Source organism: Hypanus sabinus, chromosome 1 (assembly GCF_030144855.1).
Source record: "Hypanus sabinus isolate sHypSab1 chromosome 1, sHypSab1.hap1, whole genome shotgun sequence".
Classification (NCBI taxonomy): domain Eukaryota; kingdom Metazoa; phylum Chordata; class Chondrichthyes; order Myliobatiformes; family Dasyatidae; genus Hypanus; species Hypanus sabinus.
In genome coordinates this window covers 127,370,690-127,388,690 of record NC_082706.1, presented here as the reverse complement: position 1 = coordinate 127,388,690, position 18,001 = coordinate 127,370,690, and the positions used below count along the sequence as shown (strand labels likewise).

General features: G+C 43.8%; 1 protein-coding gene across 10 annotated transcripts in view; it reads right to left on the bottom strand.

The window, feature by feature from the left end:
• LOC132397357 (receptor-type tyrosine-protein phosphatase mu-like) overlaps window positions 1–18,001 on the bottom strand; it is a 981,490-nt gene that overhangs the window by 604,634 nt on the left and 358,855 nt on the right. For all 10 annotated transcript variants that reach the window (XM_059976027.1, XM_059976037.1, XM_059976052.1 and 7 more), the window contains exon 4: window positions 2,369–2,447. In XM_059976027.1, the coding sequence (XP_059832010.1) occupies window positions 2,369–2,447 (79 nt within the window). The remainder of the gene's footprint in view (window positions 1–2,368; window positions 2,448–18,001) is intronic.

The window sequence follows — 18,001 nt, the reverse complement described above, 5'->3', positions numbered from 1 at the left end:
CACAGATGTTAGCATTAGTTTCAACTGGGTAAAGGCTATCAACATGACGCTAGAAATGTACTTTACAAATGTCCAAAATAATGTTCTAACCACCACATCAATTTGAATGGAATACTCATCATTCAATGTCATCTCTTCAAACCTATGATTTGTCCTTTACTTTCTTTTACTGCCATTCAATCAAACAGTCCATTGCCTCTGTAACTCTGATAGGTGCCTGTAGATGCATTTCCTATCTTACAGTAGCTATATAGGTTAAACACTGCTTGGCTTTAAATAAGAGTGCCTTCAGTCCTAAAATTAAAATACTTTTGAATGATATGCAAGCTCACAATTCTAACTACAATATAGATGGAATACATTGGGAATACTCATTTCACCAGACAACATCTGAAGGCTAAGGAACATATCTATCATTTCAATTCACTGATTTTTAATCACAAAACCTAGCCTGTTGAGTACTTGCAGCATTTTCTGTTTCATTTTTCAGATTTCCCATACCTGTAATATTTTTCATTAGTAATGAAAACCCTGAGACTGCAATACTAAGTATGTTGATATATCTGGAAGATAGAATTATTATGTACACATTTGTACATAGGATTCTGTTTTATTTCATAAGACTTTAACCTCCATAATATCACATTATGAAGACCATAGAAAGGCTAGTCCTGGCTCACCTCCAACCCCAGTCATATTCCCTGCAGTTTTCTTACCAGGAGCACACTGGAGTTGACGATGCTGTCATCTACCTGTTGAACAAAGCCTACTCCAATTTGGATAAGCGGGGCAGCACCATAAGGATCATGTTTTTTGATTTCTCAAGTGCCTTCAGTACCACACAGCCCGCATTGCTGGGAGAAAAGCTCCTTTTGATGCAAATTAGTACTTCCATTGTATCCTGGTTAATGGACTACCTGACTGGCAGACCACAGTTTATGCAGCTTCAGAGCTGTGTGACAGCCATGGCTATAAGCAGCATGTGGGTGCCACAGGTATTGGCTCTGTTCCTGTTTATCCTGTATACCTTGGAGTTTCAATATAACACTGTGTCACGTCAACTGCAGAAATTCTCTGACTCAGCAATAGCTGGGTGTATAAAGGGAGGACGGGAGGATGAATACAGGGCCCTGGTGGAGGCCTTTGTCAAATGGTGCAAACTGAATCATCTGCAGCTCAACAAAGGAGACGGTGATAGACTTTAGTAAGACTAAGCTTGCACTGCTCCCTGTCACTATTGATGGTGAGGATGTGGATGTGGTGAGGACTTACAGGTACCTGGGAATGCAGCTGGATGACAGACTTGCGTGAAGCACCAACACAGAAGTTGAAGGGCCAGAATCGCCTCTACTTCCTTGAGGAGACTGAGGTCCTTTGGAGTATGCAGGTCTCTCCTTCACATGTTCTACCAGTCTGCTGTTGCCAGTACAATCTTCTCTGTGGTGGTGTGCTGGGGCAATGGCGTCATCACAAGTGATGCCAATGGGCTCAATAATCTGATTAGAAATGCTGGCTCTGTTACAGGAATCAAACTGGACACACTGGCAATTCTGAACAATGTTTCTCACCCTCTACATTACTGAACAAAGGGACAAATTTAGTAATAGACTATGATAACTGTGCTACTCCAAAGAGTACTGTGTGAGGTCATTCTTCTATAATGAGTCAACCTATAGTCAGGAAAATGATGACCCCTCCTGTTAGACTGTTTGTGACAATTTATTATTTTTATTGTTTCTTACTTCTCCTCTGAATTGCAATTTCTTTTGGGATCAATAAAGCATCTATCTGTCTTTACAACTAATTCCAACCACATGATATTTTGCAGTCTTCCTTTACTTAAGGAACGGTTAAAAATTGCATGTTCCCAAAATCTTTTAGGGTCAGTCTGTCAGAGGAACTCTAGTTTAGTGTTAGCTGATATTGCAGAATGTGTTAAGATCATGTCAGTATTTTTATAATGTGACATGCTTGGAGGGAAGCTAATGGAAGGACAATGTGACAGAAGCTCATACCTGCTGTTTTATAAGGAAATACATTGAGTCTGACACACTCAACATAATAACTGTCAGGACACATTTTCCTGATGACTCAAATATCTAATATTTTTTCCTTAAAAAATTATAGAAAATTCAAGAGTGGAAAGAAAGAACAACCAGTTTCAGCTGTGGACAGAAATGGAGAACCATCCTGCATCATTTATTTCTTTGCAATGCTACTGCTAAGCAAACATAGTAGGGAAAATGTTAGTGGCATATGACAAGTGGCAAAGATGCTCTTGGAAGATAATAATAGGACCAGGCAAAGCCAACATGACGTTGCATTACTAGGCACTGAATTTGGATAAAATAATCTGTTTGATACTTACTGCATGGGTGTCCTTGGATTTTCACTTCATCAATAGCAATGTACCCAGGCTGACCTGATGTGACTGCTTCAAACACAACCTACAAGAAATGAAACATTTTTGTTCAATAAAACTTGGTACCACAAATATGCAAAATTCTACAGTTCATTCATAAGGCTGCAAAGTCAAAAGGAAAGGTAAGGAACATACTCAGGATTATGAAGTATCAATAATAATACATTGTTTATTATGCACATCTATCATAGGTAATCAACTCATTGCTGGTGCATTCAGGCCAAATCATGTCACAAGCACTTCTTCATAAACAGTCCCCAACCAGTTCAACTCACTCAGAGTACCTGCTGGGAAAATAGCTTAATAATTCCCACCCTATGATAACATTTGAGGTGTGAACGTAACTTTCATTATTTGGAGAAATGATGAACAACCAGGTAACATGATCACTATGCACATCCTCTGGAATCAATGTTGAATGAAGTGTGGCATATTGAGAAAAGCTCATTCATTCAAATTAGTGAGATGACACTTTCATGCTTACTGCCCTGCAGATGTACAAACCTAGATTATTTAGTCAGGATGTAATACCAGGCACACTTCATTCAATTACATCTTCTCCAATGACATTGCTTTATCCAGATGCATTTGCAATTACAAGTAAAACAGCAATTATTTATGTATTCATATGCAACCATGCAAATCCTGTTTCTCACCCATAAAGTTAAAAGCTTCAAAATTCAAAACCAGCCAGGACCCCTCTTCCTGATTAGGATTTCTTTCTGACAACAGGACAAGAATAGATGAAGTTCAGTTGTACATCTCGGTTGTACATCAACAACTACCAAGGCATCCCCAAGATGGGGTGCTATGACTGCCTGCTACAAGCCTTAATTTGATCTTTAGTGGGTGACAAAAATGGGCCTATATATAAAAGAAAATAAAAACTCAAAAAGATTAAAATATTGATTACCAGTTACTCACAATCAATTTTGACACATTGTCTAAAATATCAAGATTATGGTCTGTCTAGAAACAACAGAAGGATCATAGGTCTCTTACTATGCAACAAAATCGTTCAAAATTGCTTCATATCATTTCCAGTACACAAGTGTAAAAGAGAACAAGATCATTGTTACTCGAGATTGATGCACCAGAAAAGAAACAGAAGAAAGAACACAATGATAATTTTAAAAACACAATACATATAAATACTTAAGATAGCTTATATACATATGTAATGCCCTGGTTCATATTTTTACTGTTGTGCTGTATGTATGTCATTTTGGCAGTTCTGTCAGAGCCGTTTGTTTTCAGCTTATGTTTGGGTTATTGTTGAAGATAAGAGATGATGAGAAACATGTGCCATCCAGTTAGGATGGTCGAATTTAGGGGAGATTTCTCTGGTGAGGGACACTAAGGTTGGGCTTGGGGCTTTTGTTTGAGAGGATATGAAGAGGGAAGGTGCTGGAGAGAAAAGGTCAGAGGATTCAGCCCAGAGCAGAACCATGATTCAACAAAGCCCGGAGTGAGATCGATTGAGGATTGGTGGCTTAGAGAAACTGTGAGCTCCAACTTGTGCACATTGGACTGTTTCATTAAAATGGGCCCTTTTCTTTTCTGTTCTTTTCCTAACTAACCCTTTAGTCAAAATTAAGAATTATAAAGATAATCTTTTAATCATATGCAATGCACTGTCTGTTATTTTGTGGCACTAATTTGTAACAGGGTAATGAATTACACAGCATCCACACACACACGGGTGGGCTCGTGCCTCAATCTCGCGAGCTTGGCAGAGCTGGAGGTTGTCTTTCCTAGACTTACGCAGCTGAGGAAACCAGGGTGTTTCAAATAGATTTATTGTAAGTCCATAAAGTGATGCTAGGCTATATATAAGTGTTGATCAGCTTTACTACTTGGGGAAAGAGACTGTTACTGAGTCTGGTAATGCTGGCGTGGATGCTACATAACCTGCTCCACGAGCAGAGTGGAACAAACAGTCCATGATCAGAGTGAGTGGGATCCTTCATGATGTTCCTGGCCTTTTTCCAACACCTTTCTGTGCACATGCCCTTGATGGCAGACAGATTGGTGCTAGTGAAGCTTTAGGTAGTTTTGACTATTTGCTGTTGAACCTTCCTGTCCCACTGCAGTGCAGGTTCCATACCAAACAGTGGTGCAGATTGTTAGAATGCTCTCTAGTGTACATCTGAAGAATGACATGAGTATGGATGTGCAAAGTCCAGCTCCCTTCAGCCTCCTCAGTAAGTAGAGGCACTGGTGACAGTGTAGGATATGTCCTGGGAACATGAGAGGTAGTGTGTGATGTGCACTCCCAGGAGTTTGAAATTGCTTGCACTTTCCACCACTGTGCTGGCATTGTAAGGGAAGAGTGTGAGTGGTGAGTGATACGAGTTCTCTTGAAGTCAATAACCATCTCCTCTGTCTACTGACATTAAGCAGTTATTCGCCTGGCACCAGGCCTCGAGCTCCTCCACCTCCTCTCTGTAGGCCTTCTCATTGTTGTTGATGAATGAGCCCCACCACTGTTGTGTCATTGGAGAATTTTACAATATGATTGCTCAGGTGTTTGGTCGTGTAGTCATGTGTGAGTACAGTGTACAGCAATGGGCTCAGCACACAGCCCTGGGGGCACCCATCTTGAGGATGTTGGGGAAGGAGCTGCAGTTGTGCATGCAGATCCTTTGCCTTATGCACCTTGCAACCTGATTCCACACTAGCTCAAGCCCCCTCTCCATTTCTACTTCAGTTCCAGAATCTCAGGCTTAAATATATTCAATGAATGAGCTGTGCAAGGAAAGAGTTTGATAGTTTGAACCTCTTTGCAAGAGAATCAGCTTTATTAGCTCTGATATATGTCATGAAATTTGTTGTTTGTAGCAGCAGTACAGTGCAAAACATAAAAATTACTGTTATGATCAATAAGTAATGCAAAAGAGAAATAATGATGTAATATTCATGGGTTCATGGACTTCCATAAAAGCTTCTTATGCTAAATTTCTCCCTCACCCACTGACAATGCTCCAGGCACAGAAATAACACCTTTTGGCACTTACTCTCACAATCTGAAAATCTAAGTGAGATCACCTCTCATTCTGTTCAGAGAACATGCCCTGCATCCCAGGAATCTGACACTACACTGATTTAAAGAGGAAATATAGCCTGCTTTAGGAGAACCAAAGTGCACACAATTTAACTCCTTTTAAAAGAAATGGGAAAACCTTAATAGAAAAAAAAACAGGTTCAGGAAATCTGGAATCAGCTATTTTGGGACTCAGTTAAATCAGGGAGACATTGTCAGCAGCATCACGTGGGCAGTACTTGGAACAAATTGCCCCAACAACTATTTGATTTTCATCCCACTGAAGGTGAAAACCATTTGTCACTAATGTGCAATTCGGAATCTCAATCAGATTTATTATCACTAACATGTGACGTGAGATCTGTTTTTACAGTGTAATACATAAAAATTATGATATATTACAATAAGAATATATATAAATAAATAATGCAAAGACAGCAAAATAGTGAGGTAGTGAGATAATTTGGAAATCTAATGGCGGAGGAGAAAAAACTGATGCTAAAACATCGGGTGTGCATCTTCAGGCTTCTGTACCTCCTCCCTGATGGTAGTAATGAGAAGAGGTGATGACCTGGATGGTGGAAGTCTTTCATGATCGATTCTGTCTTCCTGAGGCATTATCTTTTGAAGATATGCTCGCTGGTGGGGAGGTGAGTGCCCATGACAGAGCTGGTGGAGTCAACATCCCTCTGCAACTTTTTCCAACCCTATGCCTTCATATCAGATGGCAATGCAACTCGTCAGAATGCTCTCCGCACCAAATTTATAGAAATTTGAGGGAGTCTTTTGTGACACACCAGAACTCCTTAAACCCCCAACAGCTTCTGGTGACTTTTACATTTTCATATATTCTGATGTTAAATCGTTGTCCTGAAACACAAAACCTGTTTCTGTCTCCTACTTCACAGATGCTGCTGCCATACATATCCTGATTTTTGTGATTGCAATGACAGAACGTTAAAAATATTGAGCTGTGGTGACCCACTTTCTGCGCAGGCGAACCGGCTCACAAATAGCCAGCGCGTGGGGGGAGACTTTGGTAATGCACCTCTGGTGTCATTTCCACCCAGAGAGGGCGGGCGCTAGGGATTAAATGCCAGCGCCACGAAGTTTGAATAAACTAGTCTCGAAATGACTTACCGATTGCATGTCGTTATTTCAGCGCTGTGTGTAGCACATCGCTACATTGGTGACCTCGACGGTCCAAACGGGGTTTGGACCAAAGATGACCCACTCTTCATCTGTTCATGCAGTTTTACTAAAACTGCCGACTTTCTGGACGCTACGACCACGCGTGTGGCTTAGCCAAGCAGAAGCCCAGTTCCAGATTCGGCAGATATCTTCTGATTCCACACGGTGAACGCCCTTGACCAGAAGATGGCTGCCCAGGTTGCGGATTTCATACAGTCACCCTGGAAGAAGGCAAATATGAAGCATTTACGGCGTGAGCGGGTGCCCGCCTGCTTCACCTGGACGGTTTGGGAGACAGACTGCCGTCAGCATTGATGAACGAGATGCTGGCCCTGGCTGATGGACACAAGCCCTGACTCATGTTCGAGCAAGCGTTCCTAGAGTAACTGCCCGAGGACATACATCTGCTGCTGGCCAACGCAGATTTCAGCAACCCCCGGAAGGTGGCGGCCCGGACAGACGTGCTGTGGAAAGCCAAGAGGGAGAGTGTGGCGTCCGTCGGTCAGATTACCAGGCCAGACCAGGCCCGGCAGGGGGGCGCACACAACACAGAGGCAGGAGCGAGCAGGCCAGTGAACAGTGGTGTTTCTACCACTAGCGGTGGGGCACAAAAACCTGCCATTGTCGCCCACCCTGCAAGGGCCAGGGCCAGAGCCAGCTGCCGCTGATGACTATGGCGGCTGGCCACCAGGACAGCCTCCTGTATGTCTGGGACAAACAGTTGGGACACCGCTTCTTGGTCGACACCGGAGCAGAAATCAGTGTCTTGCCCCTGACGGGGTATGACACCCGCAACAGGAAGCCAAGACCCACCACGAGGGCCGCAAACGGCAACATGATATGGACCTATGGCACCCGCACAGTGCAGCTTCAGTTTGGTGCCAGCCGGTTCACGTGGGACTTCACACCGGCCGCGGTGGCCCAACCACTCCTGGGGGCGGACTTCTTTCCAGCTCACAGCCTGCTGGTCAACTTGCAAGGGAAAAGACTAGTACATGCCGAGACTTTCCAGACATTCTCCCTGGGTGAAGCCAGGTTGCCGGCCCCACACCTGGACTCCATCACGCTGTCGGACAACAAATTCACCAGAATCCTGGCGGACTTTCCATCGATTTTGGCACCGCAGTTCACGGCAGCCATGCCCAGACACGGGGTTCAGCACCACATCCCGACTAAGGGACCACCCCTCCATGCCCACGCACGAAGGCTCCCCCTGGAAAAACTCCGCCTGGCGAAGGAGGAGTTCAAGAGGATGGAGGAATTGGGGATCGTACGGAGGTCCAACAGACCATGGGGCTCCCCTCTGCACATGGTGCCCAAAGCAGCTGGGGGTTGAAGACCATGCGGCGACTACCGCAGACTGAACGAGGCTATAACTCCAGACCGCTACCCCGTGCTGCACATACAGGACTTTGCAGCAAACCTGCACAGGGCAAGAATATTTTCCAAAGTAGACCTCATCCATGGATACCATCAAATCCCGGTGCACCCTGAAGACATCCCCAAAACAGCACTCATCACCCCATTTGGCCTGTTCAAGTTCCTCCGAATGCCGTTTGGCCTGAAGAATGCCGCACAGACATTCCAGCAGCTAATGGATGTGTTGGGACGTGACCTGGACTTTGCTTTCATCTATTTGGACAACACCCTTATAGCCAGCAGTAGTCGCCAGGAGCATCTGTCCCACCTCTGCCAGCTCTACTCCCGTCTGAGTGATTTCGGCCTCAAGATCAACCCGGCCAAATGCCAGTTCGGTCTCGATACCATCGACTTCCTGGGCCACAGGATTACCAAAGACAGGGCAACACCTTTGCCCTCCAAGGTAGACGCGATCCGCCACTTTGCCCGGCCCAACACGGTCAAAGGCCTACAGGAGTTTGTTGGTATGGTGAACTTCTACCACCGTTTCCTCCCCTCAGCAGCCTGTATCATGCGCCCTTTGTACACCCTGATGTCGGGTAAAGGCAAGGACATTACTTGGGACGAGGAGGCTGTGGCCGCTTTCATTAAAGCCAAGGAAGCCTTGGCAGATGCTGCGATGCTGGTGCACCCCAGAATGGACTTTCCGACTGCACTCAAGGTGGACACATCCGACACAGCAGTCGGTGGGGTGCTGGAGCAGCTCATCGAGGGGCGCTGGCAACCCCTGGCGTTCTTCAGCAGGCACCTACGACCACCCGAACTCAAGTACAGTACTTTTGACCGGGAACTGTTGGCACTATATCTGGCAATCCGGCATTTCAGGTACTTCTTAGAAGGCAGGCCGTTCACCGCGTTCATGGACCACAAACCGTTGACCTTCGCGTTCACGAAGGTGTCCGATCCCTGGTCGGCTCGCCAGCAGCAACATCTGTCCTACATCTCCGAGTACACGATGGACATCCAGCATGTCTCGGGAAAGGACAACGTCATGGCGGACGCACTCTCCAGACCAGCTGTCCAGGCCCTGTCCCTGGGGATGGACTATGCAGCACTGGCAGAGGCGCAGCAGGCAAACGACGAGATGCCCAGCTACAGGACCATAGTCTCGGGTTTGCAGCTGCAGGACTTTCTCGCAGGCCCAGGTGATAGAACCCTCCTGTGCGACGTGGCTACTGGCCAACCCCGCCCCATCGTCCCGGCAGCCTGGAGGCGGTGAGCTTTTCGACTCCATACACGGTTTAGCGCACCCATCTATCAGGACAACCGTCCAGCTGGTCTCCAGCAAGTTCGCGTGGCACGGACTTCGCAAGCAGGTCAGCGAAAGGGCCAGAACGTGTGCCCAGTGCCGAATAGCCAAGGTGCAGCGGCACACTAAAGCCCCACCATAGCAGTTCGAACCCACCCACCGGAGGTTCGACCACATTCATGTGGATGTCGTGGGCCCCCTACCAGTGTCCCAAGGAGCATGGTAGCTCCTAACTATGGTAGACCGGTTCACGAGGTGGCCAGATGCGGTCCCGCTCACCAACACATCTGCCAATTCCTGCACCCGAGCACTGATTGCAACCTGGGTAGCACGCTTCGGGGTACCGGCCCACATTACCTCCAACCGAGGCGCCCAGTTCACCTCCAGCCTGTTGGGAACGCAGCTACACCACACAACTGCCTACCACCCACAGTCGAACGGACTAGTGGAACACTTCCTCCGTCACTTGAAGTTGGCTCTCAGTCGGCCCGCCTGAGAGGACCTAACTGGGTGGAAGAGCTTCCCTGGGTCCTGCTTGGAATTCGCACAGTGCCCAAAGAGAATCTGCACGCCTTGTCTGTCGAGTTGGTGTACAGCGCACCCCTGGCCGTCCCAGGAGAGTTCATACCAGCCCCAAGGGGGCAAGAGGAAGAACCCGCAGCAGTCCTGGACAGGCTATGCAAAAGGCTTGGCAACCTGGCCCCCGTACCGACTTCACAGCACGGACGGACCCTGACCCATGTACCCAAATACCTGCAGATCTGTAAGTTTGTGTTTGTACAAAGGGACGGATACTGGGCACCGCTACAGCGGCCGTACGAGAGGCCGTTCAAGGTGATCAACAACAACGAGTCCACATACGTTCTGGATATTGGGGGGAAAGAGGAGGTTTTCACGGTGGACTGACTCAAACCAGCCCATGTGGACTTGGCGCAGCCGGTCGAGGTTCAGGCACTGCGGCGCAGAGGCAGACCTCCCAAATAGAGGCTGATCCAGACTGTGGACATTGGGGGGTGTATCGCCAGTTCTGTGGGGGGGGGTTATGTGGCGACCCACTTTCTGCGCAGATGAACCGGCTCACAAATAGCCAGCGCACAGGGGGAGACTTTGGTAATGCACCTCTGACGTCATTTCCACCCAGAGAGGGCGAGCGCTAGGGATTAAATGCCAGCGCCGCAAAGTTTGAATAAACTAGTCTCGAAACAACTTACCGACTGTGTGTCGTTATTTCAGCGCTGTGTGTAGCACATCGCTACACAGCACTAAAACTTGGAAATGGGACCTTCAGCCCATACCATCTTTGCTGACCATGATGCCAATTTAAACTGCACATCTGCCTATACGTAGTCAATATCTCCGTTCCCTTCCTACTAGAACATAGAATAGGACAGCACAGAAACAGGCCCTTTCTCCCATGATGGTGTGCCAGACTAATTAAACTAGTAATTAAATGGGTAACTGAACTAATCCTTTCTGTCTACATACTGTCCATATTCCACCATTCTCTGCACATTCATATGCGTAACTAAGAGCCTCTTAAGCAGCACTCTCACATTTGCCCCACCACCACTGGCAGCTCATTCGAGACACCCAGAAATACCTGTAAAATAAAATTCACCCCACACAGCTCCTTTGAATTGATACATTTTCACCTTAAAAGCATGCACTCTAGTATTGAATAGTTTCACCCTGGGAAAAGAGCCTCACCATCTATCTATCTAGGCCTTTCACCATTTTGATAGTTTTATTAGGTCATCACCTCAGATGCCTACATTAAATAATGCAAGTTTGTCTAACTCGGTATTGTTTTATATTTGTCTCATGTACTGGGATATAGTACAAAGCTTTTGTTTGCATGCCATACATAATTACATCAAGGTTGTAAATAGAATGCAGAATGTGATGTTGAAGTTATAGAGAAAGTACACAGCATGTAGAAAAATAAACCATGAGGTCCACAACCAGATAGATTGAGAGATCAGAGTTCAGAAGTTCACCTTTTAATGTATGAGTTTAGATGTTTAAGAGTGGGGTAAGTGGCTCTGGCTCGTCAGGCTTGGGTGAGGTAGATTGATTCTCATTCTCTCTCACACACACACACACACACACACACACACACACACACACACACACACACACACACACACACACACACACACACACACACACACACACACACACACACACACACACACACACACACACACACACACACACACACACACACACACACACACACACACACACACACACACACACACACACACACACACACACACCGTGAGGGTAAGACTAGGAGGATTTGGCAGGAGAATGTGTGGCTGAAGAACTGGTGCAGGGGCAGGGGTTTGGATTTATGGATCATTGGGATCCCTTCTGGAGAAGGTATGACCTGTACAAAAGGACAGGTTACACCTGAACCCGAGGGGAGGGGGTCCAATATTCTTGCAGGCAGGTTGATTTTAAACTATCTTGGCAGGGGGATGGCAACCGGAGTGATAGCGCAGAGGATGATGCAGCTGGTTTATAAACAGAAGCAATGTGTAGTGAGACTCCTCGCAAGGAGAGGCTGATGATAGGGGAAAATTGCAGTCAACAGGATGACTTGCAAATGAAAAAGGTGAATATAGAACTAAAGGTGTTATACATGAATGTGCACAGTATATGGAATAACGTCGATAAACTTGCAGCACAGTTACAGATTGGCAAGTATGATGTTTTCGGCATCCCTGAATCATGGCTGAAAGATTATAGCTGGGAGCTTGATGTTCAAGGATGCACATTGTATCGAAAGGATACACAGAGGGGAGGGCATTGCTCTGTTGGTAAAATAATGGTATTAAATCATTAGAAAGAGGTATGAGAAACACCTTAATAAATTTATGCGACATCCTGAGAAGTACTGCGATCTGAAGCTCCCAAGTAAACTTCCAACAGTGAAAGATACGGTAGCTCTCACTTCACTTCCAATACTTGGATATATGGAACAAGGAGCAGCAGTATCAATAATTAAAGCATTAACAGCTGTGGGCTGCCTGAAGCCAAAATATCCTTTCTTAAGTGTGAGGAATTCTGCACTTCTCTATATTTCATATCATCTTAAAGCATACAACCCAAAAAGCTATGACTACGTGAGAAAGAAATACTAAAAGAAGTTGGAGCAATATGAAGAACACTGTGAACTCATCAGCTACCTTGGATCAAAGATGACTAGAAAGTACAAAGAACCCAAAGATAGACCCATTGACTTTGATCACAAATTACAAATGTTTCTATCACTCAAAAATGTAGAACCTACATTAACAAGTATTCCTTAGAAGATTTATCTTTGCTGAATCTTTCATAGTTTTTCAGATTAAACCATCTTTAGCCAGAAAGCATTTGCCAAAGACCATGTTACAATAGTAATTATTGGATTTTACATTGTTAATTATAAAAAAAGTTTTCATTGTCCTGCTGTTTTATGTTTATTCTCCCCATGGCATGAACTTTGAACTAGCCTTGAGTTTGCATGCTCTTCCCAGATCTCTTATCAATCGATCTCATCAGGTTTCAAGTGTAACCCATAGGACCTCAGTAGTGTTTATATTGTGATTTCCCTTCCCACCATTAACCATTCCTAGATTAAATACTTATGGGCTGCCTGCATTGATGCTCATGATTTGGAACTCACTTTGCAGAGAATGAAGCTTTGCCAAAAGTGTAACACATTGATATACCTGTATATTTCATTTGTATACCACCTTAGTATAGAGTACTGTTTATTTCTCAATGTGCTTGTTACACTTATTTCCAAAGATTTGTACATTTTATTATTTTTACTTAATAACAGAAAATTCACTTTGTATTCATTTGAAATAAATGACATATTAGAGGCAAAAAAAAAAGAAAGAGGTGACATAGGGTCAGAAGTGTTTGAATCATTGTGGATAGAGCTAAGGAATCGCAAGAGTAAAAAGACATTGATGAGAGTTGTATACAAACCCCAAAACAGTAGGTAAGGATGTGGCCTACAAATTACAACAGGAGATAGAAAATGCATTCCAAAAGGGCAATGTTGCAGCAGTCACTGGGGACTTCAATATGCAGGTAGATTTGGAAAATCAGGATGGTGCAGGATTCCAAGAGAGTGAATTTCCAGAACACCTGTGAGATGGCTTTTTAGAGCAGCTCATGATTGTGCCCACTAAGGGATCAACTATTCTAGACTGGGGGTTGTACAATGAATTGGAATTGATTAGAGAGCTTAAGGTAAAAGAACCCTTAGGGTTAAGTGATTATAACTTAATTGAATTCCCCCTGAATTTTGAGAAGGAGAAGCTAAAGTATAAGCATTACAAAGAAGATACCAAAAGTTTCTTCAAATACATAAAGTGTTAAAGAGAGGCGAGCGTATATATCGAATCACTGGAAGGCCATGCAGGAGACATAGTATTGGAGGACAAGAAAATGGCAGGCGAATTGAGTAAGTATTCTGCATCAGTTTTCACTGTGGAAAACACTAGCGGTATAGTGGAAGTTTCAGGTGTTAGGGGTCATGAAGTGTGTGAAATCACCACTACCAGAGAGAAGGTTCTTCAGAAACTGCAAGGTCTGAAGATGAATAAGTCATCTGGACTAGATGGTGTACAACCCAGGGTTCTGAAAGACGTGGCTGAAGAGATAGTGGAGGCATTAGTAATGATCTTTGAAGAATTACTAGACTCTGGAATAGTTCTGGAAGACTGGAAAATTGCAAATGTCATTCCACTCTTTAAGAAGATAGAGAGGCAGAAGAAAGGAAATTATAGGCCATTTAGTCTGCCCTGAGTAATTGGGAAGATGTAGGATTCGATTGTTAAAGATGGGGTTTGGGTGTACTGGGGGCACATGATAAAATAGGCCAGAGTCAGCATGGTTTCCTCAAGGGAAAATTTTGCCCGACAGATCTGTTTGAAGTCATTGAAGAAATAATAAGCAGGATAGACAAAGGAGAATCAGTTGATGTTGTGTACTTGGACTTTCAGAAGGCCTTTGATAAGGTGTCACACATGAGGCTGCTTAGCAAAGTATGAGCCCATGGTATTACGGGAACGATTCTTGCATGGACAAAGCAGTGGCTGCCAGTGGCCAGTGGTTTTCCACAGGGGTATGTGTTTGGATCAATTCTTTTTACTTTATATGTCAATGATTTGGAAGATAAAGTTGATGGCTTTGTTGTAAATAAAGATAGTTGGAGGGACAGGTAGTTTTGAGGAAGCAGAGCAGCTACAGAAGTTCTTAAAGAGATTAGGAGAATGGCCAAATGAATAGCAGATGGAATACAGTGTTGAGAAATGTACGGTTATGCACTTTGGTATAAGAAATGAAAGGGTTGACTATTTTCTAAATGAGAGAAAATGCTAAAAAATGAGGCACAAAGGGTCTTGGGAATCCTTGTGCATGATTCCCTAAACGTTAGTTTGCAGGTTGAGTCTGTAGTGACGAAGGCAAATGCAATGTTAGTATTCATTTCAAAAGGATTAGAATATAAAAGCGTATATATTTAGAGACTTTATAAAGCACTGGTAAGGCTTCACTTGGAGTATTGCGAGGTGTTTAGGGGGGCCAATTTCTTAGAAATGAGATAGTGAAACTAGAGAGGGTTCAAAGGAGGTTCACGAAAATGATTCCATGATTGAATGGCTCATCATATAAAGAGTGTTTGATGCCTCTGGGCCAATAGTTACTGGAATTCAGAAGAATAAGGGGTGACCTCATTGAAACCTATTGAATGGTGAAAGGCATTGATAGAGTGGACATGGAGAGGATGTTTCCTATGGTGGGAGTGTCCAAGACCAGAAGACACAGCTTCAAAATAGAGGGGCATACTTTTAGAATGGAGATAAGGAGGAATATCTTTAGCCAGAGAATGGTGAATCTGTGGAATTCTTTGCTACAGGCAGCTGTGGAGGTTAAGTCTTTATCTATCTTTAAGGCAGAGTTTGATAGATTATTGATTGGTCAAGGCATGAAGGGATATGAGGAGGCAGTGTTGGGGAGCATGTGGTAGACAGAATATTGGGGCTGAGTGGGAAAATGGATCAGCCATGATGGAAATGGCAAAGCAGACTCAATGAGCCCTATATCTTATGCTCTTATAACAGTGGGATAGAAGCTGTCCTTGAGTCTGGTGGTTAGTCTGGTCAAGCTTTTATATCTTCTGCCCAAAGGGCAGGAGGAAAAAGAGAGAATGACCAGGACACGTGGTCTCCTGGATTATGCATGTTTTTCAAAGGCAGTGGGAATACTAAACAGTCACTGGGCTGATAGCTCACTTGTATCATGGTCTGGGCTGTGTTTACAACTCTCAACAATTTCACATCACAGCCAATTTCCTCTAATCCAGGAAAAATCATGATCGCAGTAGATTATAGTTTGCCATGAGATCTTGTCAACAATGATATTAAATTACAATCTAGAGAGTTTCTACACTTAGGTAACAAATAGGCTCCATTTTTACAGATGCCCATTAGTCATTTTTTTTCCTGTAAGCTGGAAAATAAAGAAAAATCACTCAATATGGCAACTGTAACTCCACAATATTCGGACACATACAATCAAAAATGCACAAGGCTGATGAGAAAGGAAAAATTACTGAAAGTGCAGAGAGAGGGAAAACCAGGTCTGCCACTCTTAGAAGCAAACATAGGTACATACATCAGACCTTTGGATTTAATAATATTATGGGAACCCATTCTAATGTAGAGGTGTCCATATGTCAGGCATTCTTAACCAGGGGACCACCAAGTCAAAATGCCTGATCTACATTGCAGTTTCCTCTCCTAGACGCAGACCGGGTGAGAAATAATAGTGCAGTGTTTTGCCTTTGTGAGTGTATGATTGACAACTGATCACTGACTGAACAGATGATCTATTAGCCTTAATTCTACTGATGAAAAGAAGATTCAAAGCTAGGATGGTATGTGATCTGTACCAGATTGCGAGCAGCCTGAATGAATCAAGAGACAGTATTAAAGGATAGAAAAAACACACCACGCTAAATTACACTGTCAAGTACTCCTGCCCTTCCTCAGCATCTCTGAACACTGATAAATGGAGTGGAAGTCATTGTGATCTTAAGGGACTAATGAAGAAGAAAACAAATTTTTAAAAAGAGAAAATTTACAACAACCACAGAACCTATTGGTTGAAATAAAGGAATAAAAACAGAAAATACAGGCAATAGTAAATCTGTCAGGTATCACCTGTAAAGAGAGAAACATGGTTAATATGTCAGCTCAATAACCTTACAGCAGGACCAGGAAAAGTCAAAGATCAATAAGTATTAAAGTTGAGACTGAAAACATGGTGAGTTAAAACAAAACAAGCCTCAGAACTTGGCTGATCATTTAAGACAAAGCTGGCTAAGAAGAAGGGATTTAATGTAATGAAGTAGTGAATATGGCCCAGTCCATCACAGGTAAAGCCCTCTCCTCCACTGAGCACAGCTACGTGGAGCACTGTCGCATGAAAGCAGCATCCATCATCTAGGTACTCAAGTATCCAGGCCGTGCTTGCTTCTCGCTGCTGCCATCAGGAATTGGGTACTGGAGCCTCAGGACCCATACCATCAGGTTCAGGAACAGTTGTTGAACCAGAGGGGATAACTTCACTCGCCTCATCATTAAACTGTTCCCACAACTATGGACCCAGTTTCAAGGACTCTTTATCTAACGTTCTCAATATTTATTGCTTACTTATTATATTTTTCTCTTTTTTATTTGCACAGCTGTTGTATTTCATTGGATGCAGTCTTTCATTGGTTCTACTGTGTTTCCGGTATTTGCTGTGAATGGCCGCAAGAAAATAAATCTCAGGGTTGTATATGGTGACATAGATGTACTTCGATTAAAATTTTACTTTGAACTTTGTCCACTGGTGGAGTTGATAAAGCATTTAAAGCATATGAGCCATTAAGTCCCCTTTCATATCATTATGGCCAAGTGAAGTGATTTTGCATGCGAACAAATACACTCAAAAACTTCTATAGTTTTACTGTGGAGAGCATTCTGACAGACTGCATCACTGTCTGGTATGAAGGGGCTACTGCACAGGACTGAAAGGGGCTGCAGAAGGTTGTAAATCTAGTCAGCTCCATCTTGGGTACTAGCCTACAAAGTATCCAGAACATCTTCAAGGAGCAGTGTCTCAGAAAGGCAGCGTCCATTATTAAGGACTCCCAGCTCCCAGGCATGCCCTTTTCTCACTGTTGCCATCAGGTAGGAGATACAAAAGCCTGAAGGCACACACTCAATGATTCAAGAACAGCTTCTTCCCCTCTGCCATCCAATTCCTAAATGGACATTGCATCTTTGGACACTACCTCACTTTCCTTTAATATACAGTATTTCTGTTTCTGCAAGTTATTGAAATCTATTCAATATACGTAAGTGATCTACTTGTTTATTTATTATTATTTTTATTTTATTTATAATTTATTTTCTCTGATAGATTATGTATTGCATTGAACTGCTGCTCCTAAGTTAACAAATTTCACATCACATGCCAGTGATAATAAACCTGATTCTGATAGGCTGGTGCTGACATGAAAACAGAATCCTGGGCCAGCTATAACGAAGCCCACACTCCTACTTCTCAATTACAGTGAAGTCACCTGAAGCTGTGCAGAAAAAATTATGACTTCTGCATAGAACAC